General features: G+C 36.6%; 1 protein-coding gene across 2 annotated transcripts in view; it reads right to left on the minus strand.

Annotated features, from left to right (window-relative positions):
• The window catches only part of MAGI2 (membrane associated guanylate kinase, WW and PDZ domain containing 2), a 1497921-nt gene that overhangs the window by 638863 nt on the left and 832301 nt on the right, over positions 1 to 26757 (minus strand). For both annotated transcript variants that reach the window (XM_049894296.1, XM_049894295.1), the window contains exon 3: positions 1325 to 1444. In XM_049894296.1, the coding sequence (XP_049750253.1) occupies positions 1325 to 1444 (120 nt within the window). The remainder of the gene's footprint in view (positions 1 to 1324; positions 1445 to 26757) is intronic.

The following is a 26757-nucleotide window of genomic DNA, read 5'->3' on the forward strand; positions in this document are numbered from 1 at the left end:
TCAGGCATACAAACTAATTAATGTCACTAAATAATGTCACAAAGCCCATAGAAAAATATTTTACAAAATATATTGTGTATTTACTGACGTCCTGATATAATTATTTTCTATGACTAATATGACAGCTATTTTCATATACAATTTAAGCTAGTTTATACATCAGCACAACACTCTTTAAAGTATTTTAACCTCTACTATCATTTTAATACTTCTTTCATACAAGCTCAAAGCAGTGAGTTCTTGAGTAAGTAAAGTCCATTAAATATCAACGAGTAAATGAACGATGAGGTAGAGGATCAAAGTGTTAACATGGCAAACCCAACTTATTTGCTGATGGTTGGTAGACCTCAGGTGTTTAATGAGTTATGCAGCAATGTATATATTATGGATTTTTAAATATCATTCACAGTTGTAATTCAGTAAATCTAGATTCACCTTTGGGCTTAATAATTATGCATACACTAACTTTATACCCATAATAACTTTGTGAGGTAGGAATGAAAGATGTTATTTTCTATTTTTTTTTTAGTTACGTTATTTTAAAAGATCATTAGGTATATACACGGATACAGAATTTCATCAGATATAAACTACATGCACATAAATGTAACCTAAACCTATAAATATAATCATGTCAATATATTGTTATTTATTTGTATTTGTCCATATTACCATTCCCTTTTTACAGTTAAGAGTATTGAGATTCAGAGATATTAACTGAGTTACTTAATATTTACAGAGGTTAAGAAATAAACCCAGGTTAGAGTGAGATTCTGGTTCGCATTACAGTGCTCTTTTACTGAACTATACTTTCCTCTTTCAAGATTTTGTTTTCATTTGTTGTTCACTTAGGTACAAACGAGTAGTCTTTCTATTATGGTAGAGCATTGAAGTTCACCCACAGATCATATTATCACGTTATTCTACTCCATCATTTTGCATGAGAGGCAAGTGATGGCCAGAGAGGGAGAGTAACTGGAGAAAGCCAGAGATAATAACAAGGTTGGAACTTCAGCTCTGCACTCTTTTAGATGCTTCCTAGAGTTGAAGGTATTTCGTCTAGAAGGTTACAATTTAGTCTCAGAAACAATCAGGGTACTTCAGTGGGTATATACATCTCTCTCAGCTTCGTAAGGGTAGAATTATTCCAGATGTATTTTAAAACTTTTCCTTAGGAGATATATTCCTAAAAATACCTTATTAAAGCCCTCCCCCCCGCAAAAGAAAAGCAGTTCTTTGACAATCTGGTGTCCTAATGCATTTCAATCAAATGAGAAAAATGTGATGAAGCAGGGGATGGCTGTAGCGGTAAAGTTGTGCTTACCTTCATAGGTCCCACTTTCAAGGAGAGCACCACTTTTCTCCAATTCCATAAAATCTTCAACAGTGATGAAAATATAGTCCACTCCAGGGACCTCGCCCTCCTTATGTGGCCTTGTGGTGCCTGAATAAGGAAAATTAAAAACAAAAGACTCTAAGTGATTTGTTGTTGAACTTTAGAAATACCACCATACTTTTGAATATTCAATAACGCTTGTTTGTACATCCTGCGATTTGGCAGTTTGCTTTTGTCCTTCTGTTTGTTTGGCAACAGAAAATAGCAGGAGGTAAAGATTAAAGTAAATGTACAAAGCATTTTCCTTCGTCAAGCATATAAAGAGTTCATTGCCATGGAAAGTAGCTGCATAGACTTTTAGTGAAAAATGCACACCATTGTGCACTTTTTGAAGAGGTGGTTTGACTTCTGGGCCAGGAGTCTGCTAGCTCAGGAATTTACATATTTTGTTCCCATGAATGGACTTGCATTGTTCTGTAGACTGCTGAGCTATGAGCACAAACTGTAATGGAAGACATAAATGTTAGCAAGATGTCAATTTGTCTTTGTATCTTCATGATCTGCTTTCTTGTTGGGGGGTAAGTTGTTGGGTTTTCACTTGTTAGTTTAGCCCCAAAGAATAAATTTTGATTGGGTAATAAATATTTTATTATATACTATATTAATAAAAAAATATGTATTATAGTTATTTGTTATATAAAATAATTTTGATTATGCAACAAATATTTGATTTAAAGGATTGTAAAAATGTTTACTACTATTATAATTAAATACTGAGATTGAACAATTAAAATTAAGTTAGCGATCATAATGCTAGTAATATAGTACCTCATTTGACAGGTGGAGTCTTCCTTAAACCCCATTACACAGGCTCCAATACCTCTCACTCCCTCCCTTTCACTCTGACTGAATTGGGAGGTGACTCCCTCTCAGGAGTGGCTTCATGGATCTACTGCTCCCACTTTCGTGCATCGTCTACAGAATGAATAGACCTGGTTACTGCTGAGGTGACAAGAGGTTCAGATGCTCAGCCTGTTGCTTAGTCTAGCTTTATGGGCGAACTTGGGCTTCCAGCCTTGCTGCCCAGTTTGTGAGAAAAGAACAGAAAAAGAGACATATTAAAGGGTTTGTTTTCTGGTCCACTTTCTTCTCTGAACATGCCTCAAGTTTTTCTTTTTCTATGCCGTCTATGTGAAGCATTTTGCATGATCAGATTAGAATTTCCATAATGCATACAAGCAAAAAGTATGCAGAAAATATGCTGTTGGTGTCGAGTCTATTCTGACTCATGGCGACCCCACGTGTTTCCGAGCAGAACTACTTCACAGAGTTTTCAAAACTGGGACCTTTCAGAAGCAGATCACCAGGACTGTCTTCTGAGGTGCTCCTGGGTAGGTTCAAATTACCAACTTTCAGCTAGTAGTAAAGCACTTAAACATTTGTGCCACCCAGGGACTGCACAGGGCAAATACATAAGTAGGTTAATACATTGGTAGGCTTCTTCATATTTGAAATTTTCCTTATATTCAGCAAGACCATGAAAATAGTTCTCTTTTTATTCTATTAGGATCAAATCTGCACTGCTAATGAGAGGCATAAAGTATGTTAAAAGGCACAATATTCTAGAGAAATTGATCTTGGGTGAAAATAATTTTCACTGAAAATATTTTTTAAGGTTTGAAGGCATTATTTTCTAAAATTAAGTTTTACAATTCTTCTTTGGGGGTTGCAAAACATTTTTCCCCCATAATCATGTTTAATGACTCCCCTGAATTTGCTATTATATTTTGTTTAACTGTGTAGCATTTTTAATTATTTCCTACTGCTTTTATGCTATAAAATATAAACCTCCCACACCTAGTATGCATAATGTTGTCAAATTAATATTTCTATGAGAACCTTAACATTCAATTTTCTGACTTTTATGTGCTTAACCCTTGTGAATTAAAAGTGCATTAGCATGGTTTTTGGCAATCAATTTGTTTTTCTGTTTATTTAGAACACACTCTAATCATTAAGAAAAAAATCACCTACCAAAGACTCAATTTTCCTTACTGATTTTTTCTGAATATTTCAGAAGCTACACATGTTGATTAATTACTTGCTTACAGTATGCTACATTTTTAGCACAATTTGAGTATAGGATCATCCACTTAAGGGCAATTTCTAGGACTGCTGACCTGTAACCTGCGTGTTATAAAGTCTACTGAACATTTGTTGGGTGTGATCTTTCTCAAAGGAGTCTCAAGACTTTCAGTTCACCAGGTGGTTTTCCATCTCCACCTTGCCTCTCAGAGCACTGCAGCTTAATTTTTGGTCTTGGAATTCAGACTCACAGTTGTTGGATCAGTGCCACCTACTTTTACTGGACCGCCTGGTGCTAGCTGCCTACTTAGACTGAGAGCATGCCTACCTCATTGCTACTTGAAGAAATTCTACTCTATAATTTCACACTGCAATTCCCATCTTTGTCACTGACTTCTCATCCTCTTTTCTCATTCTGTTCTTCTTTCCAATTATGACCTCCAGCCCCTTGATTTCTCTGATACTTCCCAAGTCTAGCTTGACTTGTTTCGATAGCTACCAAAGTACTAGGAACAACCTAGAATCTCTTCCTTCCTTTAGCTTACCCTAACCATTCTCTTGCTCTCAGTAAACCCCCAAATTCACTGTTGGTTATTACATTCATAGGCTGCAGTTGCTACAGAAAATCGTGAAAATTTACTGACAAAGTACAAATCCAGACTATTTATTGTCAAATTGATCCTATTGCTGCTTGACAATTCTTTTATACAAGTCTTCTTGCCCTTGTCAAATTCCCATCATTTTTCTATCTCTAACTGATTTGACTGCCAGCAAAAGATATCAGTTCCTTCTCTTTGGTAAAGTAACAGACCATATCAAATCAAATCCCCTCATTTCTATTTCCCTTATCTGCAATTTATATCCATGTTTTCTCTTTTCCTTCAAGTCTAGCCTTTAATTGGAATTATCCATCTGTGTTGTTATGCTGAATCCTTTCTTCTCTGCCTCCTTTCAAAATTTAGTTTTTATTTTTTACTAAAGTTACATATCCAGATTATTTTAGAAAATGAAAAAAAAAATTCTACAAGGATTGTTATTAAAAAAAAAAAAGATCCTCATTACCACCCCCCAACTCTCTTTCTCTCTCTCTCATATGCATACACACACACACACACTATTTTCTATATATCTAGAGGCAATCACTTTCAACTCTTTTAACTGATTCTTTTCGTTTACCTTCATATTTCTAAATAATTTATTTATGAACCTCCTGATTTTTCACTTTTAGTTATTATTTCTTGACTGACCAATTAAAAAAATGAGGATTTAGCTCTCTTTTGCCCACACTTCTCCCTTCCTGCACACCACTCCCTCCTCCTTTCACTTGTTCTCCTTTTAGGACAAAATTGTGTTTAGATTATTGTTTTACATTACTAGTACTTGTAAATCTATTGCCAGTTGAACCTTGTAATGCACTGACTACTTTTCCTTTCTTATATAACTTCGTTTACTCTAGATTAGCTTTTTTTTTATTTCCTGAATTGTCCGTGCTCTCTCCTAGTTGCATAAATCTCCTCTCGAAATACCCAAATACTTTGGTATTTCATCAGGTTTATCCTATGGAAGAAATATCTCCTGGAGCCGTCTGACCTAGCTTCAACCCAGATGGTATTGGTCTACCACACAGCAGCCATCCTAGGATGGCCCTTCACCAATACCCTGGAGATTCACTTTGCCTTCTCCTTGTGTTGTATCCCCTCTTTCTCAGATCCCATGTCTCCTCCTGTGGTCTGCTCCCTAGTTTTGGCAGAACACATCCTTCAGCAGCTTCCTGCCAAAGGCTGCATGGGAGGTACATTTACTGAGACCTTGCATATCTGGAAATATCTTTTTTTTCACCCTCCCACTTAGAGGGTGACAAATCAGACTCACTATTTCAGAAAAATACCATGATGAATAAATTTTCTCCATCTTGCTCCTCTGTTAATGCCACCACCATTCTTTCAGTCGAACAGGCTCGAAACTTTCTTTCACAGTCACGATTGACTACTCCCTCACTCTTTTATCTCCAAATATTTGGCAAATTCCACGGTCTGTAACTCCACAAAGTCATCCTTTCATCTGCACTGTCTTTGCTCCAAGCACCATTCTCTAGAAGCAGCAATAGCTCTGTCACTGGTGTGCCCGCCTCTCCATCTTAGTTTTTTAGCACACTCTCCAATTATCCCTGGTAGAGCATAAGGCAGATCACAACCCCTTTCCAAAAGGCTTATCTACCTGATCTCTGAAAAAAATACTTGGTTGGTTGAAAAGAGTAGGGAGAGGGAAATACTGACAGGTAAAAAGAGTTAGAGAAAGGAAAGATTCTATTATTTACAAGAAAAGGCAACATGTGATGTATCAGGTTGCAGTCTCTTTAGATGCACTTGCCTTGATGAAACATGTGAGAGAACATAATTTAAGAATTTTATGCTTATGAAATACCTCTTTATTGGCCAGCCTTGTGTCCCTCTCCTTTCTCTTTAATCTAAATTTTCTACAATCAGATTTATTGGCTTAGACAAAAGAGAAACTGCCTTTGAAATGTATGCCATAGTAGATAAGAATAAAACTAGCAGCATCTTCACAGAGGTAATTTGAGGAATAAATGAGATAATCCCTATAAGGTACTTAAGACAATGTCTGGCACATATTAACATTCAAATGGTGTTATATTTTAAGTATTGTTGTCTAGAAGAACAAAGACGAGATCATACAGTGTATAGCTCTTCCCCCCCATGTATTCTTGCCACAAATATTAATTGAGCACTTAGTATGTGCCAAGCACTGTCCTAGGTACTTGAGATATATCATTAAATAATATATCTTAGAATCACTGCCCTTGTGGAACTTACATTCTAACAGGGAAAGACAGAGAACACACAACAATTACAAAAATAAAACTAAGTTATATAGCATGTCAAGAAGTGATAAATGATATTAATTGACCATTGAATCAGGTCATTGATGCCTGTGGACTAGTTCATAGATCAGTTACTGAGATTATCTGTTAGTTAGGTGAAACAGAGCAAATGGTTGCAAAGAACAGGGAGACTGTGTGAAAAGAACCTGACGGGAAACAAGACCTACGATGCTGCATGGCAACATATGTTAGACATGTAAGACTGGCAGAGCCTATGGACTAGGTTGCAGGAAGTTTTTTGTCATTTGTTGAATCATTTGAAAGTGTGAAAGTGCTCACAAAATCTGGTAAGGTTGTGTCATTTAAGGCAGGCATAACCCATTGCCATTGAGTCAATTCCAACTCATAGCAACCATATAGGATAGGGTAAAAATACCCATAGGGTTTCCCAGACTGTGATCTTTACAGAAGCAGGCCGCCATGTCCTTCTCCTGAGGAGCAGCTGGTGGTTTCTAACCACTGAGCTTTTGCTTAGCAGCCAAGCACTCAACCACTGTGCCATTAGGGCTCCTAAGGCAGGCATAGCACTACAGAAAACATGAGTCAGAAAGCATGATTTTAGATCTATATGTCCAGGAAGAAAAGATATTAGTTGGCATCAAATCAATTGGCAATGCAGTGGCTAAAAAAGGAGAAAGCAGCTGGTGACCAGTGAACAACACTTTGAAAAGAAATACCATTGTAAAAATAAGGCCAATTGTATGAGAAATGTAATGAAGTGTTATACAATGGTAATTTGCTGCTGAAGGTAATTAATAGCTAAACTGGAGAAACAGTTAGGTTGGATTTCATAAAGTGGTTACTTACCTTATTTTTATGCTGAAATAATTATAGTTGCTTTCCCGTCTCAAAAGGTTATGAATACGGAGGTGACAGTAAATCAAGACTCAACAGTAATAATGAGTAATCACCCCATATGAGGAACAGGGTGGGAGACAGGGAGAATAAAAGAAGAAATACAGAATGGTTCATCATATAGCTGAAGCTGAAGCTCACCTTCTTTTATTGCTCCTCTATTTTTGGTTGGGGTTATCCTAAGTGGTGTATAGAAAAGTACAAAAGAAGTTTTATTAACCAAATTATAGTTTATGTGCTTCATTCGTATGTCTTCCAGAGCACTCCTCGAAAGGAAAAAGAGAACTGAAAGGGAGGAAATGCCACTAAGTTGAGTCTTTCATCTCCTGTTGCTTCATTACTTAAAAAAAAAAAATAGCTTATTTATTAATTGCTATATTAAGTAGTACATGACTAACACCTCCTTCGTGATTAATGAAAGCATACAGTACTTCTGTTCAAAAGGCCAGTCTGAAGAGAATGAATTTGTTCCCAAATGGTTAGCTTATTATTGATACAGAACGAAAGCACATGAAGGCCACTTTTCATTTTGTTACCATAGCAACTGGGGGTGCCAATGGAATATTTTTTTATTCTACTTTTTTAAATGAACGAACACTGCTCCTTTTGCCTTAGGAAGAAAAGAGCATGACGTTTGTGGTAAATGTAATCGGAAGGCACACTTTCTCTCAGCCTTCTGATATTTCCCAATTTAAGTAAGATACTTTTTAAAAAGAAAACAGCCATTGGCTTACAGGAAAGTCTGACTACTTAAATGATGCTGCAATGCCGTCATCTATTGTGATGTGCCGAAAATTCCACAGTGCATGGCAAGCACCCAATATGTATTTGCTAAAGAAACGGACGTAGAATTGATCATTAATAGTCAATGTATTCTAAGCAGATGGGTCACTGTGTGAGAATCTGTGCGACTGAATTCTGTTTTGACGCGTGTTTCTGAACATATTCTCTCTTTTTCCCAGTGTTTCTTAACTGCAAGCTGGAGAAAATAAACCTTGACAGCTATGGTGACTTCCTCTGGATTCGACCTTTAATTAACTTACTCTTAGATTTCTGTAAGACACTTGTTTAGGTTGTCAGTCACTCACTAGCAAGCGTGAACACCATCAGCAGATTTGTGCATGTGATTCCAATGAAAACACACCTGAAATTCCTTTGGCCAATGTCTTTAATCAATTATTACATAATCAGCCTAGGCATTGGGTTGTATTATACTCATTTTCAATAATAGCAAACCAAGAAGTTACGATTTTATACAGATATAGAGCTAAAATGAACAGAGCAAGTAATACAGTTTGGGTCCCTGACTCACATGTGATAGACGGATTATAAAGCAATGTGAGCTTCACAGATTTCACACTAACCGATAGGGTAGGGTACATTAAGGTCAGAAAGTAAAACCTGCAATTACATTCAATTAAATACCCATTAGGTACGATTCATTCACTGTCTCAACAAAACACTGTGTATGATTTACAAAATACTAGATTTGACAAATCCATTCAAAATACCAGCAGTTATCTTGACTTATTTTCTTAACAGTGTATTGCCCTAAACCTCAGAAATTACTTCAAAATTCTCTTATCCTCCAAAACAGTATATTGTCAATTATTGCTTAAAGCTACATTGGCATAAACTAGCAGTGTTAGGTACCTCTCGGAAACAGAGACCTCTCCTTTAATATTTCTGGATAGAAAGGTTCATACTAATGTCCCATATGGCACCAATTATTATTTTACACTTTAACAGTTTGGCTTGAGGCAGCATTATACTCTAACCAGGAGTTCTCAAACAATAGTAAGCATCAAATTCACATGGAGGACTTGTTAAAACAGATTGCTGTGTCTCACCCTCAGAGTTTTTGACTGATTAAGTCTTGTATGAGGCCCTAAAACTTGCATTTCTAATAAGTTCCCAGGTGATGCTGCTGCTGCTGGTCCAGGGACCATAATTTGAAAACCACTGCTCTAACTCCAATCCTGTCTCAGGAAATCCAACATAAAAGCAGCATCGAATTTCATCACTAATTTAAAAACAGCAATCCATAGAGCATGGGGGTTGTGGCTTTGGCAACGTCTCTAGTTTAATCTATAGCCATGTACTGAGTTCAGAGGAAATGAGCCATTCTTTATTTGCTGGTATAAAGCTGAACAAAGGTGCCCTCGTGGCACAGTGGTTAAGCACTCGCTGCTAACCGAAAGGTCAGCTGTTCAAACCCACCAACCGCTCCAAGGGAGAAAGAAGTAGCATTCTGCTTCCATAAGGATTACACCCTTGGAAACCCTATGGGGACAGTTGTACCCTGACCTACAGTGTCCGTATGAGTCAAAATCGACTCAATGGCAATGAGTTTTAGAGCTGAACAGAATCATATGAAGTATATTGAATCAATGCAGTGCACTCTTACATTACTGCCTTTTCATAGTGGAATGTTCTTTTAGAAGTTAAATGAATTTGGAAAATGATGGACATATCTCCATTTACATCTGTTAATAAATAACTTTCTATTATTATCTGAAGTACTACAGGCTATTCTGGCCCTATGTATTCAACAACATGGTTTAAAATCTGAAAAACATTGGAGGTTTGAATATGACTCATGAGGAATGACAAATGATAATATGGTAATATATATATATTTATATAATGCAGATTTCTTTCATTGGGAAAAATTATGGTAGTCAAAAATAGAAGATGCAAATGAATATTTGTAGATCAATGAGCAATTATGGCATCTCCTTATTTCCCAATACCAAGGTGTCTGATTCACTAATTACTGCTTGTCTACTACTATATTACACAAATCAAACTAAATCACAGGATGGCTGCATGCACCGCAGAAGTGTATCCATAAGGCTCTCTATTGGAACAAATCATGTAGGCAAACATATCCTTTCATTCAATTCCACAATTATGTCCCTGTGTAAACATTACAGTAAATGAGGCATAGAAATGAGAAATGCCATTTAAGAGTTATACTTTATTTCATCTTCCTCCATCTCTTGAACTTGGGACCCACGATACTAAGTAAGAAATACAGGCAACATTTGGGGTGATCACTTTTAAAGTTGATGAATGTGTACACATTTTCAGTGGTAAAGGTCTTATACTAAAGGACTCAAGACATCACTGACCACTGACACACAAGCTCACACATACTGAGGACAAGTTAGGGCAAAGTTGAATGATTTCATAATTGCATAGCATTTGAATCATCACTACTTTAGTGCCTAATAATTAGTAACCTAATCTTATCCATTCCTTCATACCAAAGTCTATTCCTCTACCCACCGGTTCCTGAGGAAACTTTGCCTAAACTATTTCCCTCATAAAAATTCTGCCTCACTCTCAAAGTATAGAATAATCCAGTGCTCATGGATACAGAAACATGAACAGATAAAATCCATTCAAGTAAAATCATACTATTGGACTTCTGATACACTCCAAATATATAGATAGAACACACCTAACTCCTAACACACCGATAAAATGGGGAAACAAATAATTTCAAGATTCTTGAACTGACTTTTCTAAGAGACTGGAAGATTATGAATGGCTCTTTGGTGAACAATTAGTTTATTGTTGAACTTCTGCTTTTAATTCTTCAATATTTAATTTAAATATGTTCTTTATCTGGCATTCCACAGGATTAGTAAAAATATGTTTTTTATTCCCTAACACATTATTCAACAGATAGTGTTTCAAGATAATATACTCAGCTTAAAGAAAGGAAAGATCAGTGACTTTTTATAGAAACGATATATATTTAGCTTGAAGCTTTTATACTTTCCTCATGTAAAATTAATCTGGGCCAGAATCAAACTGCACAGATTCCACCAGCTCTGAGCAACGCAGTGACACTTTGCTCTTTGACCTTCATCTCATAGAAGGTTTAGTGGACCATAATTTTATCATTTTATCACCATTAGAATCTTGCATGACATTAACTTTAGTATCACCATATGTCTCTATGGCATCTAGACTCTGAAGTGCCTGAAGTAAATCACAGAATACAGAGTCTACAGCTTACCTGAAAATCCAGACCCAGGTAAGAAGACAGTTAACTATCCAGGGATTTCAAATCATTGAAATGCTTGTCAGATCATGTGGCATAAATCATGTATTTCAGTTGTGAACTCTAAATTTTTTTTAATTTAGATACACAGGGATGCACACATCAAATTATCATGGAGAGGAGGAATGGCGGAAGGAAGGAAGGGAGGGAAGAGATGTTAATGGGTACCCACTAGGTGCTGTAGGTGAGGTGCTTTCAATCCCGTCAGAAATCTTGAGTTGGACGACCGACCCTCTGTGCATCTGGTATATCCTGTGTGAACAACACTAGCCATTGTATTAATTGATAGTTTATCACACTGGTTCTGACTATGTAGTTGATGGAAAAAAGAACAGACATTCACAGCAGAACTTCCCTGCTCTGAAAAAATATTACAGATTGGGGAATATCACAGCAGAAATAACACTCAGCCACAGTTGATAGACCGTGCATTTCAAACTCTACATTAGCAAGCAATCATGTGTAGAAATTATCTGCTCATATTTTTGGAAAAGGGCAATTCCCACCCACTTACACCACTGTGACTATGGGGAGCCACTAAATGTGGAATTCTATAGGCTGGCTCCTCCACAAACAACTAAAGGAAAAAGGAGAAAAGTTACTTGAGCAAATCAAATAATCAACATTGAGAGAAAAATGAAGACACAAGTACCTAGAAATTCAGTCAAGAGGCACTTTTATGCCCCTGAAGTGGGGTAAAAGCCAGAATACTATTACTGTTTCTTTAGCCAGCAGCCCCATAGCCTAGATTTATGTGAGCTTTTAGGATTGAAGGATAAAATGCAGAGGCAGCAGGGCTCCATTGCTCTTCAGCTATCATAACACTTCCATCAGACACACACAGGATGCTGTGGTCTTAATTCCAGGCCACTATCCTCCCTTCTTGATTGGATAGCAAATTAAAAGTGAAACAGAATGGAGGAATGCACATTGTGAGCTGTCAAATATTCATTTGTGACCTTTGAAACTTTTACATAAACATATCAGAATAAAATACTGTAACAAATAAACATCTTTTGCTCTATAGACTACCAAAACCCTTGTTTCTAAGGGTTGCAATTACCGTGAGAGACTAAGGGAAGTTTTATGAATTAAAAAATAAAAATTTAAAAGAATGTCAAAAGAGAGCTAATTAAGGCACCTGGCATAGAGAGGTTGTATTAACAGTGAGTCATCAAAATAAATACTAGATTCTTTAGAGAAAATGTTTGTAAATTTAGATTAATTCCAACCTTCTTTATAGAGAATAAAAAAACAGCCTTGTCTGCAAGGTTTAATTGAGACCAAGCACAAAATAGGGATGGGAAGACCATCAGTCCAGCAACCAGCTCAGAAACTTCCCCAAAGTGGAACATGAGGCTGGACAGCTCTACCTACAGGGTGATAGTCCTCAGGCTTTTAAACCAAAGTACTAAGTACTGCCCTCCAGAAGGGCTAGGGACTACTGATGTTTGAGAACGCTAGGAAGGCATTGGCTGGCCAAATCAGGCTGTAAGGCATTAATAAATCCACATCAATGTGTGTATGTTTATCATCCTTGAACGCAGGCACCTTAAGTGAATCTTTATCTCCCCAGTTAGACCTAAACTGTTCCTTTGGGCCAGCGGGTTGGCAAATTTTTTCCACAAAGAGCAAGATAGTAAGTATCTTAGGCTTTGCAGATCATACTGTCTCTGGGGTAACCACTAAATTTTGCCATTGTACATATAAGTGGCCACAGACAATACTACATGAATGAGCATGGCTGTGTTCCAAAAAAAATTTATTTACAAAAACTGGGACTGGGCTAGATTTGACCTACTGGCAACAGAGTGACCTGCCATCTCTACCTTAGGTTTTGATGCCTTGTGTCAGCATGCCTTTGTCTCCTAGACTTGTAGTAAAGCAATAAGATGCGAATTAAATACCAGGAGTTGAGTACACCTCGTTAATATAAAGAAAACTATGACCATTTCAGACGCTGTGGCTAGTATTAAGTGTAACACTTCACATACATGTCTGTTTTCACTTTGAAAACTTCTTAAAGCACAACTTACCAGGCAGCTTTCTCATACACAGAAACAAAAGAGGGGAAAATTATCCAAGAATGGAACAAATATATTTTGCCTTCAGGAAGCAAGACAGGACTGTCTTTAAAGCAGCCTTTGGCCTGATCCTTGCCAGGGGACTTACTGATTTTGTGATGTTACACCTAGAAAAGAAACATCTTTTCCTATAGGTAAAACTGAATGAGTTTCTCTGTGCCAGAGATATTGTACGGAGGGCATTGCATCTTTGCATGGTAAATAATGATGTCTTGCCAACCTTGCTGACTTTTTAGGGTATAGTTACATCAGCAATACTTCTGCAGGCCATGGAATTCAGCAGACATTTAACACAAGGACGGTATGTCTAGCCTCCAAGTGTTTCTGTGCTTCACACAAAATTTTATCATCCTGTATCTGTAATACTCCATATGTTTTCTGCATGTTCAACATGAGAATGAAATTTCCTATCATTTATGGGAGAAAGAGACATGTACAGTCAGTTTACATTTAATAAGAAATTTGTTACTATCTGACATAACGATTAGCACTATATGATAAAGTTGTATATGAATACTATACACATACACATAAGCTTTAAGTTTAGGAAAACATTTCAGTAAAACAAGCATAATATATGAAAATAAGGAGAAAATTGAGAACTATCAAGTTAGGCCATTCAACATATTTGATTCTCCATTGCACTCTACCTAAATAATGAAAATAACTTAGAAAGGACTCTCTTCTGCTGAAATAGTCTGCTAATTTTTAAATACATTCAGTATTATGTTTTTGTAAAACCTCAATTTTTTACAAAAAACAATTATTCTACCAAATATATATGGAATGTTTAAAAAGGAATATGTATCTACTAGAAAAAAGAAAAAGGCATGGCTTATAAATATAGCAAAGTAAGGAAATGTATGAGAATTTGTTCTGTGTAAACAATAAAAATATTCACAAGTACTAATACTCGTTGAGCGCCAACCTTGTGTGGGGCACTGTACTATGCATTTTGCATGTATCTTCTAGTTCCTTTAACAACTCTATAAGGTAGGTAGCATTATCCCCATTTTACAGCTTGGTTAATTGCCCAAGTCACAGAACTAGTAAATATTCAGGATTCAAACTCAGGCTGCAGAGGCCAGGCTCCTAAGCAACAGGGTACTCCATGCCCACCCACAGAATGTTCTATATAGCTGTCATTGCAGGAGGTGGACCGGAACAATGGGTAGGAGTGCTGGGCAAGGGATATATACACCTTGTGAATGGGCTATATGGGGGGAGCCAATACTCACACCCTGTTTAGATCAACTGCTTCACCAGGAAAGAAGAATAAAACTAGGAGTCAAATATTCTATGGAGAAATAGGAGTAAGTCATTCTCTAAACTGTTGCTGAGCTAGGATAGGGGTATCCAAAGATATGATTTGGAGCTGCTCATCTAAAAAAGCAGCTAGGCGGCACATATCTCTGAGAAGAAAAGTCCAAATTTGTTGAATTGGGAAGCTACAAACATTTTTTAAAAAATGTAATACAGCCCTGAACAGAAAAAAAAGTAGTAATTTCCTTAAAATAGGGAAACTGTAAAATATCAAGAATTAGATGAGTTTTTAGTTATCCAGGGCATTATATCCCTTTCACAAGACACATAGAAATATGACTTGTGGAAAATCCAACAGATTTATCTGGTGCCACCTACACTGGCTGCTAGAAAGACAAAAAAAAAAAAAAAAAGTCCCTCATCAAGAAGGCTTCAAGCTATTAAACTACAGACAACAGCAGCTAGCACCAAGCAGCTGTTACTTAAAGGAAAATCTGACCATTATAATCACAAGCCTCAAACTGTCCCTCAGCACTGGCCAATGATCACACTGTATCACCTCACTTCCTCCCTCTCTACATTTTTTTCGAAACTCTTGCTCTCTCTCCAGACTTCCTTCCTCTGTACAACCTTATACTCCTGATTATTTTATTCCACCTCTCTCATGTATTCAATCCCATCCTTTACAACCAAACATAGGGTGAAACAGATACTAAAACAAAAACCAAACCTGTTGCTGTGGAGTCTATTCCGACTCATAGTGACTGTACAGGACAGAGCAGGACTGCCCCATGGGCTTTCCAAGGTTCTGATTTTTACAGAAGGAGTCCTGGTGGCACAGTGGTTAAAGCGCTCAGCTGCTAACCGAAAGGTTGATGGTTAGAACCCACCAGCTGCTCTGTGGGAGAAAGATGTGGCTGTCTGCTTCTGTGAAGATTACAGCCTTGGAAACTATATGGGGCTTCTACTCTGTCCTATAGGGTAGCTGTAAGTTGGAATACACTCGATGGCAGTAGGTTTGGTGTTTGCAGCATTCTTATAATATTGGAAAACCTGAAAATAAAACAATGTCTTCAATTATTGATTGAAAAGAGTAAGAAATGAAGAGGTCTCTGTGTATCCATGCTTTCAATACCCTTTTTGTTAGCTTTTACTTTGAAAGACATTTTAACAGTTGTAACCTGAAATATGGTTGATCTTCATTTTTTTTTTTTTTAACATCATTAGATTTCTACACTTGTCTTTCACTTAGCATAATCAAGGATAGGGGTTCTCAGCATTGGCTGCATATCAGAGTCACCTGGGGCAATTTTAATCAGGGTTTCCACCTTAGATCAATTAAATCAGAATTTCTAGTACTAGCGATTGTTGGATCCACCAGCTGTAGTGCAGACGAAAGGTGTGGCAGTCTGCTTCCCTTAAGATTTTACAGCCTTGGAAATCCTATGGGGCCGTTCTACTCTGTCCTACAGGGTCATTATGAGTCGGAATGGGTTTGGTGTTTGGGTTTCATTAGGGGTTGCTGTTTTTATACAAAAGCTTCCCAGGCGATTTTAATGTGCCAACAGGGTTGAAAACCACCGATTAAGTAATTTCGTTTATCATTAGAATGATGAACGCTTTAATTGACTTCCCATTGATTCTATTGTGAAAGTTTAGGAAGATGGTGAAGTTTATTTTTGGCTCCAGGAATCATGCTGCTTGTCTTTTCCGATCTGCTACATAGTTTTATGTCTGTTGATGTCAATCTAAGATATTTTGCTGTAGAAATTCGATACATTTCAGGTCTACTACAATTTTCATCCTGGGAGACCAGTCTCATGGTTTAAAGAGTTCTTCGAGCTCATAGTCTTACTTATTTTGAAGTTCTACATAATACGCTGTCAGGTCAGACCCAGTGTGGTGACCAAGCTACTTCAGCTGGAGCTTTCTGACTGCTTGCCATTTGTTGATCTTCAGTGCCTTGCTAAACTTCGTGTCTGTTAGGTTTCAGGCCTGCTCCTTTTCTTGAGAGTATAGGTGTTGTGATAATCAAAAAAAAAAAAAAAAATTTTTTTAAATCATTTGTATTTTATCAGATATTTTTAACAAACCTGTCAGAGCTTGTGCGTGAAAATGCACATTTACATCTTAGGAGATTCTATACTAATTTCAATGTGTTACCAGTGTTATTATTACTATTTTTTTTTAACCGTTCCACTTTTGGCATTCCTTTTGGATTTAGTGACATCTTTTTGGAACATCTATCATGACAAAACTTCAATGTCTGAGGCTGAGTTTGGCTTGTGGAGAGCAGCTAAACATTGTTAAAATCCAAATCTCATGAATGTTTTAGATGGGAGATTAAAGAAGTTAATACCATTTGGGTTCAAAATAGAGATGTGACTAAAAATAACAAAAGTATTTTCTTTGTGACTACACCTGACTATGAGAGTAACTGACAGAAAACATTTTTTCTTTTTTTCTCCAAACATTTGCTACCTACCAGCAGTTAAATCCCTAGGTGGATTAAGTCCTGTGTTTTGGCCTGGCCATCACTGTCATTGTCATATGGTTGGGGCAGTGGTATAGAGGAAAGCGGTTAGACTCTGGTTGGAACAAGTTATTTAACCTCACTAGTCCTAAAGTTCCTTGTTCGTCAAATGGGGAGAATAATGCCAACCTCACGAAAGTTCTGTGAAGCTTTAAGAAGAAAAAGGGCTTCAAATGCTTTGCAACAATGTGTCTCATATTTTAACCTGCATATCTTCTGGGGCTCTTTTTAGAAAGAAGCTCCTGATAAGTAGAACAGGGGTGGAGCCTAAGATTGTGCATTTTGTTAGTCTGAGGTGATATCAGTACTATTGGTCTATGGACCACACTTACCAAGGCTTCAGCCTGGCCTGTAGTAAGTAACTTAGTAACTCAATAAGGGTTACTTTTTCTTCTTCCCTGAATGCCCCTTCTCTGTGTTTATTGCTTTCGGGGTTTAGGTTTTGGACAACAACAGCAAACACTATTACTACTGCATGAGCGATCCCAAGTTTTACCATAAGGAAAGTGACAGTGCACGCACTAGGAACAGGATGGACCTTCATGTGTCTGGCCGTAGTATCTTCACTCAGGTAAAGATGTCCCATTGTCTGAACTGCCATTCCAGGCTAGAGACTGAGCTGGGCTGGGAAGTGGGAACCAAAGTCTCATGTAGGCGGGCCCCCAAAAGCAAGGGTTCCACATGTGGTTTCCAAGGGAATGGGCAAAGAAAAAGAACTGGAATTAAAATGACTAAAACCAGGCAAAGGAGGCCTTCAGGGGCAGGATATTTAACCTGGAAACACCTCTTCAGTCAACAGTAAAAGGACAGAGAACCTTTAATGAAGTAGCTACTGGGGATTATACAGGCAGAGGGAAAGTTATTTTGTTAGGAAATTTATTTTATGGGCAGTTATAATAAAAACATATCTTTATCATTCCAAGCAATAATGACATTCAGCAGTAGTTTTTGTCTTCCCTTCACTAAACATTGCTGCTAGCTATTAATCATTTCAAACACATGAAAAGATATAACCAATCTAGGTATATTGAAATAAAATTACGTAAATCCTCTTCAGCTCCAAATACTATTCTGTTTGAGGTGACATGATGATGTCTGGCTAATGAGCACAAAGTGACACAAAATAGTCACTTTGTTTCTTTGTCCCCAGACAGTGTCATCTCACACTGCCAGCAGCTACTCAAAAGCAATCAAGAAACAGATGCATTTTTCAGTGCTGACTTAGGGAGTTCTTATGAGTAAGCTGTTAGTGGTCCTTGACAGGGTACCTTCATCGTATTCCATGAAACTTGAAAAACACTCAGTCATCCTTTAAGATTCTTAGTAGTATTTCTCACATACTGTTATTTTTCTGGAAGCAGCTCCTCCATGAGACTTTGAAGTATTTTTGGTCTAGTAGTAGTATTACTACTGTTACATAGGCTGATAAGGCAAATCCTCCAGACCCTTATTAAACCATTTAAGTGACTTCCAGATAATTCAAGCAACAACATACAAACAACAATAATAAACACAGATACACAGGCTTTTGCACTTGGCTCACTTACATAAAAGAAACAAAATAGGATTTTTTTTTTTCCGAAATTAATTCCTTGAATGTCTATATTGTTCTGATTTATTGGATATTTGTCATGCCTCTATTTCAACTTGTCCACTGTAGAACCTCTACGTGCTTTGCTTTCAGCTACCTTTCTATACTGGAGTTAAAGTAGCCAAAGATGACTTCCAGTTACAACTTATTATCTATAACACACTTTCAAACCATTGATTTTAAGTCAACCAAAAGTCTAAGCTCTTTTATCTTTTGACACATACACAGGTGAAATATAAAAGCAACAACAAAAAAGAGACTACTTTTGCTAACCAGAAAAGCAGCCTCATTATTTTATTAACCTGCCATAGACATGGGCACGTATGCAAGTGTTCATTCAGGACTATATAACTGGAATCCCAAAACACAGAATGCTTAATTTATACATACATTGTTTTCACTGTCAACTTTTATAAAGTAGAGGTCACAAATATGTAAACTGTAATCAGAGACATAGCCAAGAAAGGTAACTCCCATTAATATTATTTCTTTAATAATTACAGTTCTCAAAGAGCTAGGGTCCTATTCTAAAGGCAGAATTAGTTAAGTTCAAACTATATCTAAATTAATTATATTAATTAGGACAAAATTAATTAGGCACTGAGAGATCCTGAAATACCCTAATACAAAGTAATATTGCAATTGTTGAGTATACTTTCAAGTTCAAATATATTTTGAGTTTGAAGATCCTACTAAAAGTGCTAATTTATATATGGGACACATCACAACTCTCATGTAGCCCCTGCCTTGCTCTGAAATGTAAAAGTAGAGAAGACAACAGAGAGCTCAGAGCCTGAAAGAACAAAGATAATAGAAACAAAATAGGATTTTTTCCCCCGCTAAATTAATTCCTTGAATATCTATACTGTCCTGATTTGTTGGATATTTTTCACTCCTCTATTTCAACTTGTCCATTGTAGTTGTCTCTGTGCTGAGACCAGACTGACATTAACTACTTCTGAACAAGGGTTTTTCCAAGTGAAGACCATCTAGAACATCAGAACTAAATGCTGTAGCAGTTTCTATATGAACACAACTCTTTATATGAAGAATACTAGAAAAGGTGTATTTTATTTCATAGTGAGTACAGATCTTAATGCAAATTCTGAGTTGTCTTTATGAAATTTCTCTCTCTTCTTTCCGAATCAACCAACAACTATTCAGTCAGTCTTATGAGCCAGCCATTATTCCAGGTAACGGGGAGGTTCCTGCCCTCGAACAAGTGGGCAAACAGACACCTTACTAAGTTAGCATCCAAGACCCTCTACATTCTAATTTCCCTTATAGATCTCTAATCTGAACTGATTTCTTAATTTAGACCTATTGCAACAAATTTGTATGCTTTCTTCTCACATTAATTTAAATTTTTTAAAGGGTATCCACCACCCTTTTTTATACCTACCCAAATCCATCAACTCCTTTAAATTCTATAAATATCTACTATGGCTTCACTCTTAACCAGTGCTATTTTTGTTATGTATTCAATGAGTGTTATGGTAATCTTTCATTTACTGAAACATGTCCTTAAACAAATTTTGGTGTACACAGTATTTGACATTCATGTAGCAAACAAGACAGAAATTCATTCAATGAAATAACCCCCAGGATATGGAATGTTGAATCCGGTTCAATCTTTGATTCTTCCCTCATCTCCTGCCCATCTTTACTAGACCCTTAGCTCTTTGAGGTCAAAAGTTTCTTTCAATTCATCTCTGTATCCCCAGTATTTAGCATAGTGATAAAATGAATGGTTATAAAATAAATGAGGATATACTAGACAATGAATGGCTCCTCAAAAAAATACCTGGAAAATTACAAGAAACTGCTCAGCTAGTAAGGCAGATTGATAGTCCCCCAACCCCTCCGCCCAGTGAGTATCAAAACCAGAAAGAACTGGTTGGTTAACCAGAAAGTTAATTATCCAGAATTATCCTAAATCCCTAGCATTAAGTTTAATAGATGTTATTCTGTATATCAGCATATACTTTAAAAGCAAGAACCCAGACTGCCTGGGTACAAATCCTGGCTTCATCCCTTATTAACTGAGTGACCCTGGGTAAATTACTTAATCTCTCTGTGCTTCAGCTTCCTCATCTGTAAAACTGGGATCACAATACACTACCTTCCTTATAGTGTAGTGATGAGGATTAAATAGGATAATTTTTTAAAGTTCCTATAATGGCAAGCGGTACATAGTAAACACTATACAAATAAGTGTGAAATACACAGGTAGTATCAGTATCTCCCAATCTGAGTCTTGAATACACCTGGTCCCACAAGATGTTTCTATGCAATTATATACCAAATAGGTTCTATAGTGGTGCATTTTCTGAAGAGTCACAGTGGAAATTTGTAAACTCAAAACTTTAAAAAGTCTTATAGCCAAAAAGTCTTGTCTAAATTCATTTACACAAGTATTTGCCAAATACATTTCATCATGAAACTCTTTTTTCCCCTACAGAACAAATATCACTACTCCACAGTACTGGTTCCAGTTAGCACGATTTCAGGAAATTCTGATTGTGCACTTGATGCTGTTTTGCTTTGTAATTATTTGTGTTTGATTTTACATGCACATATTTTGAGTCCCCAATTAGAATGAGGGTATGGATTTGGGTTTTGATATAATTTATATGTATTTTCAGAAACGCTGGTGGCACAGTGGTTAAGTGCCACGGCTTCTAACCAAAAGGTCAGCAGTTTGAATCCACCAGGTGCTCCTTGGAAACTCTACGGGGCAGTTCTACTCTGTCCCGTAGGGTTGCTGTGAGTCAGAATCGACTTGACAACAACAGGTTTGGTTTTTGGTTTTATATTTATTATTCTACTTCCTTTCTCTCTGTTCTGAGAGGACCCGTAATACAGGGTTTCACAAAATTGCCAAACACACTAATTTAAATGTCAAGTAAAAAGTTATTTAAAATAACAAATTCAAGACTTGTGGCTTCAAAGGTGTCTGATTTATCAGCTCTGGACAAAGCCTCTAGCCACACCCACAAAAATGCCCTTTCAGGCAGAAAAGCCTGGAAAAAAAAAATGCAAAAACCTCACTGCTACCAACAACCGAGATGGGCAGAAAGCCTATTGCCAAAATCTGGAAGGAATCTTCTCTTGGTATAATGGCAGCCGAGCTGAACTCGTGGCCTGCAATATGATTTACCTCAGATGAAGAGGAAACCCTCTGCCTGAAAGAAAGTAGGCAGAGTAGAAGCTTCATCTTTTCCTCCTTTCTTCCCCACAGCTCAGTACCCTGGCTTCTTCAAAAACCGGAAAATGGGGTAACTTGCTCTTTACAGTATGGGTGATCCTTCTAAAACAGTCAGGAAATGTCTCTTACATCCTTTAGGGTAGCACTGCCCAGAGGGTGACGTGCAGGAAGCAGGTTCTCCCTCCTCCACACTCAGCCTTCAACATGTATAGGCATTTAAACCACACTGAAGGAAGCATAGCAAACCACAGACGGAGATCTGAGGTAGAGAGGAAACGCGTTGGGAAAATTGGTAAACCACTTGAGAAAAACAAAAAAACTTGTGATGCCCATTTTAAACTGTATGTCAGAATAAATTGCAAAAGAGGCAAAAATTTTTTGTTTAAAAAACATTTAAATGTAAATATAACAAAATATGTACAAAACTTGTATGCTGAGAACTACAAAACTCTAATACAATAAATCAAAGAAGGTCTAAATATATTTATGGATTGGAGACTCAACATAGTAAAGATGTCAGTTCTCCCCAAATTGATACATAGCTTTAAGACAATTCCTACCTAAATCCCAGCGATTTTTTTTTATAGGTATAAGCAAAATTATCCTAAAATTTATGTAGAAAAGCACAGAAATTAGAATAGCAAAAATGATTCTGAAGAAGAAATAAAGTAAGAAAAAAGAGCCTATTTCAAAACTTACTATGTAACTATAGTAATAAAGACTGTGTGCTGTGGGTAAAGGGATAGAAATATAGATTAAGCACAGAATAGGGAACCCAGAAATAGCCCCATATGAATATGCCTGACTAACTTTGTTATAGGTATAAAAGCAATTATATCACGTTGGATAGAATGGTACAAAAGCAATTAAATAGAAGGTAACCTTTTCATCAAATAGTGCTTGAGCCACTGGACATCCTGATTAGGCAAAAAGAAAAAAAAATTGAAATAAAATTAAATCTCACACCTTTAACAAAAATTAACACAAAATGGATTACAGACTTAAATGTAAAACTGTAAAACTTTTAGAAGAAAATATAGGAGAAAATCTTCAGGATCCAGGGCTAGTCACAATTCTTAGACTTGACGCTAACAGTATGACCCACAGAAGGAAAAGCTGGGTAAACTGCACATCATCGTCATTAGAATCATTGCTCTGTAAAACACCCTATAAGGGCCTGAAAGGACAAACGATGGACTAGGAGAAAATACTTGCAAGCCACTTATCCAACAAAGAACTAGCATCTAGAGTATATAAGGAACTTTCACAACTCAACAGTAAAAAAACTAAAAAGAAGCAATCCAATGAGAAAATGGGCAAGGAACATAGAGACTTTACCAAAGACATAAAGGTGGCAAAGAAGCACACAAAATTGCTTGTTCAACATCATTAGCCCTTCTGGAAATGCAAATTAATACCATGTTGAGATATTACTATGCACCTGTCAAAATGGATAAAATACAATAGTGACAACGCTAAATAGTGGCAAGTATGTGGAGAAACTGGATCATTCAGACACTGGTGGTGGGATGTAAGATGTTAGTCATTTGGAAAATAATTTGGAAGTTTCTTAAAAAAAAAAACCAAACATACAATTGTACTCCTGCACATTTATCCCCCCAAAGTGAAAAGTTATGTTCGCATAAAAACATGAATGTTTGTAGCAGCTTTATTTGTAAAAGGCCCAAATTGAAAACAACCCAGATGTCTGTCCTTCAAAAGATGAATGGTTAAACAAACTGTGGTATGTCCATACCCTGAAAAACTACATAGCAAAATTAAAACGAACAAGTTATTAAAACCTGCAATAACCTGGATGAATCGCTAGAGAATTGTGCTGAGTGAAAAAAGTAAATCCAACAAGGCTAGTTACTTACTGTATAATTCCATTTATATAATGTTCTCGAAATGACAAAATTATAGAAATAGAGAAAAGATTACTAGCTGCCAAGGGTTAAGGAGGGGGTGCAGGTGGGAGCAGAATGGGTGTGGCTATAACGCGAGCGATTGTTTTGATCCTGGCAATGTTCTGTATTTTGACTCTGTTAATACCCTGGCTGTTATATCGGACTATAGTTTTGTAAGATGTTACCTTTCAGGTAAACTGGGTAAATGGTTCAAGTGGATTCCTTCTGTATTATTTCGTACAACATGTGAATGTGCAATTATCTCAAAAGAGAAAGTTTAATTGAAAAAAAATGTTAACTGGCATATTCAACAACCACTTTCTATTCTTTTCATTGTTGGTAAGTGTAAGTATACCTCTCAATATGCTAATATTGACATACTGTAAAACAATATTATTTTAATAAAACTAATATTATCCCTGAATTCATTTGACCTGATTATTTTATAGTGCTTCTCATGAAAATATCAACTTGATTCACAGAAGATTTCAAAAGGAAAATGACTCATATCAGAGTAAATACAGTGCTAAAAGCTCAATTAAATATTAAATAATACAGAGGATTATGGATTCACAAAAAGGCAACTATTTCAAACAAAAAAAGAAAGATGTTAGGTAGTAATGAAGAGATAATATTCACAAATGATAGGACAATATTGGCAGGTTTTTTTTTTTTTTTAAATCCTACCTAAGTAAAATGGGTGTATTCTGTTTTCAAATGTTGCGTAAACTTGAATAGTCTGGTTTTCTAAGACATTTCTATGTGACAACCTTACTTAAAATCTATTAACATATCCTAATTCCAACCTCGTCCCACTGTAATTCTATCTTCATGTGGAATGAAGACATATAATTTTTAAAATACCCATCACTTCCATTTTCCAATAGCTCGCTCATTTCTTTCAATCTGTCTGAATTCCAGAACTCAGTACTATCAGAGGGGACCAACAACCTGTTAATTTTGAGGGTGTTGAGACTCTCCTTCCTTTTCCTTTGGCCTCTCTGACACTATCCACTCCTGTCTTTCTTTTACAATTCTTATTCCTCTTTCTTACTCACTGTCCTTTTCTTTTCCTTCTCTTTCTTAATAGCAGTAATAATAGTGACATTTGTAAAGCACCCTATACTTTACCAATTATTTTCACGTATGTTATGTCATTTGTATCTGTGAAGAAAGCTTATCATCATTACATTTTTTACAGGAGAGGAAAATGAGACACAGGTAAGTGATCTGACCAAGATTTATGTCCAGAGTCAAGAAAACCCTATTCCTTACTCTTTTTATTCCTATTCTTTCACTAACCTCATCTACTTATATGGCTTCTGGTATCATCTTTATGAAGATGTCTTTAAATTATATCTATGATACAGTGGTATTTTCCAAGTTCCACTTTTTTTTTAACTTCCTGCTAGATAGGTTGGCACAAATGTCCTAGGTGCCCATGAAACTCATCAGGTCTTTAATTACCAGCATTGTCCATGGCAATCAGAAACTCCCCCTAATTTCCCTATTTTTAACGGCCTGACCATTTCTCTAGTCATCCAGATATGATGCTTGAGTGTTAACCCTTCCTCTCCATATTCTGTCCATTGTCAAGTCTTACAGATTCCATGTTTCTCAACTTTATTGATTCCACCCTTCCAGCTCTCTAGAACAAGCTCTCATCCCTCCCTCAATTAGACTATTATGATGATGCTTAGCTGGTCTCCTGGCCTCCTGACTCTTCCTAATTACAATCTATCCCTACCTCACTGTCAGATCGGCATTCTTCATTTGCAGTTTCATGCTTAGGAGTAATAACTCTAAATGCCTGTCCTCCTGTTGTCAGTTTCTTCAGCCAGCAAATAATGTCCTTGATGTCAACAGTCAGAGGAATACTCAGTGAGCCAAACGTATTTTAGAAGGTATTTTTACATGCATTGTTTTCAAGGGAGACCAGACTTCAAAAGAACTAGGCTTCCTGTATAAAGGACACAGAAGATATTTAAAGAAAATAAAACAACAACTATACCAGGTTACCATGCTACAGTTAGGCTGTTTGTGGTGGAAAAACCATGGTGTTCCCACATGATTAGCCTATTTGCAGAGACCATCACCAAACTGTAGACATTAGTATCACAACAAAGACTGAGATAAACATTTTTCCTTAAGAAGTCAGCAACTTTAAGGAAAGAGTCCAAGGCTTATTTTGAGGACTAGAACTAGGCAGAGCATTCTGTTTTTATTTGTTTAACTCAGAGTACAAAGTACTTTTTTTTTGAGTCATACTCATAGTGTGCTTAGAGATAACGGAGGCAGGGCAGGATACAAGCTTTGCTTTTTCATCTGCAATATGGATCCCTTCTACTTTTCCATTCTTATCTCTCTTTCCCTCCGCAGTCAAACTATTAATTGTGTGGCTTAGTGTGCTCCAAAGAACCCTGCGTTTTCTGCTTCTATGTTGCTTCTGCTCAAGTACTTCAGATGCTATCAATTGAAAGACTAGCCATTCTTTAAGGTCCATATAAACTCATCTTATAAAGGTTTTCCTGATACTCCTCTATCAAAATGATTATCATCATTCTTCTTTAATAACACCCATGAATTTTATCTTCTTTTTATCTCTTCTGGACATGTATATTTTACCTTGTATTATAGTGTGTATTATCATTTAACCATCGTATTTAGAGTAGGTCAAATGTACTGTAACTGCCCTTAAGAAACATATACTGACTATAAGAGATGTTCAATAAATATTTGAAATGATAATAATAAATACATACATTAACTGAGTGCCTACTATGTACCAAGCATGCTTTAAGTAATTTAATCATCAACCCACCCTACAGTTTAGGAACCTAGACCCAGAGTGGTAACTGGCCAATTAAATAGGTAATAAATGGTAGATGCAGAATTAGAAATTCTGGCCATCTGATTCT

Source organism: Elephas maximus, chromosome 8 (assembly GCF_024166365.1).
Source record: "Elephas maximus indicus isolate mEleMax1 chromosome 8, mEleMax1 primary haplotype, whole genome shotgun sequence".
Lineage (NCBI taxonomy): Eukaryota > Metazoa > Chordata > Mammalia > Proboscidea > Elephantidae > Elephas > Elephas maximus.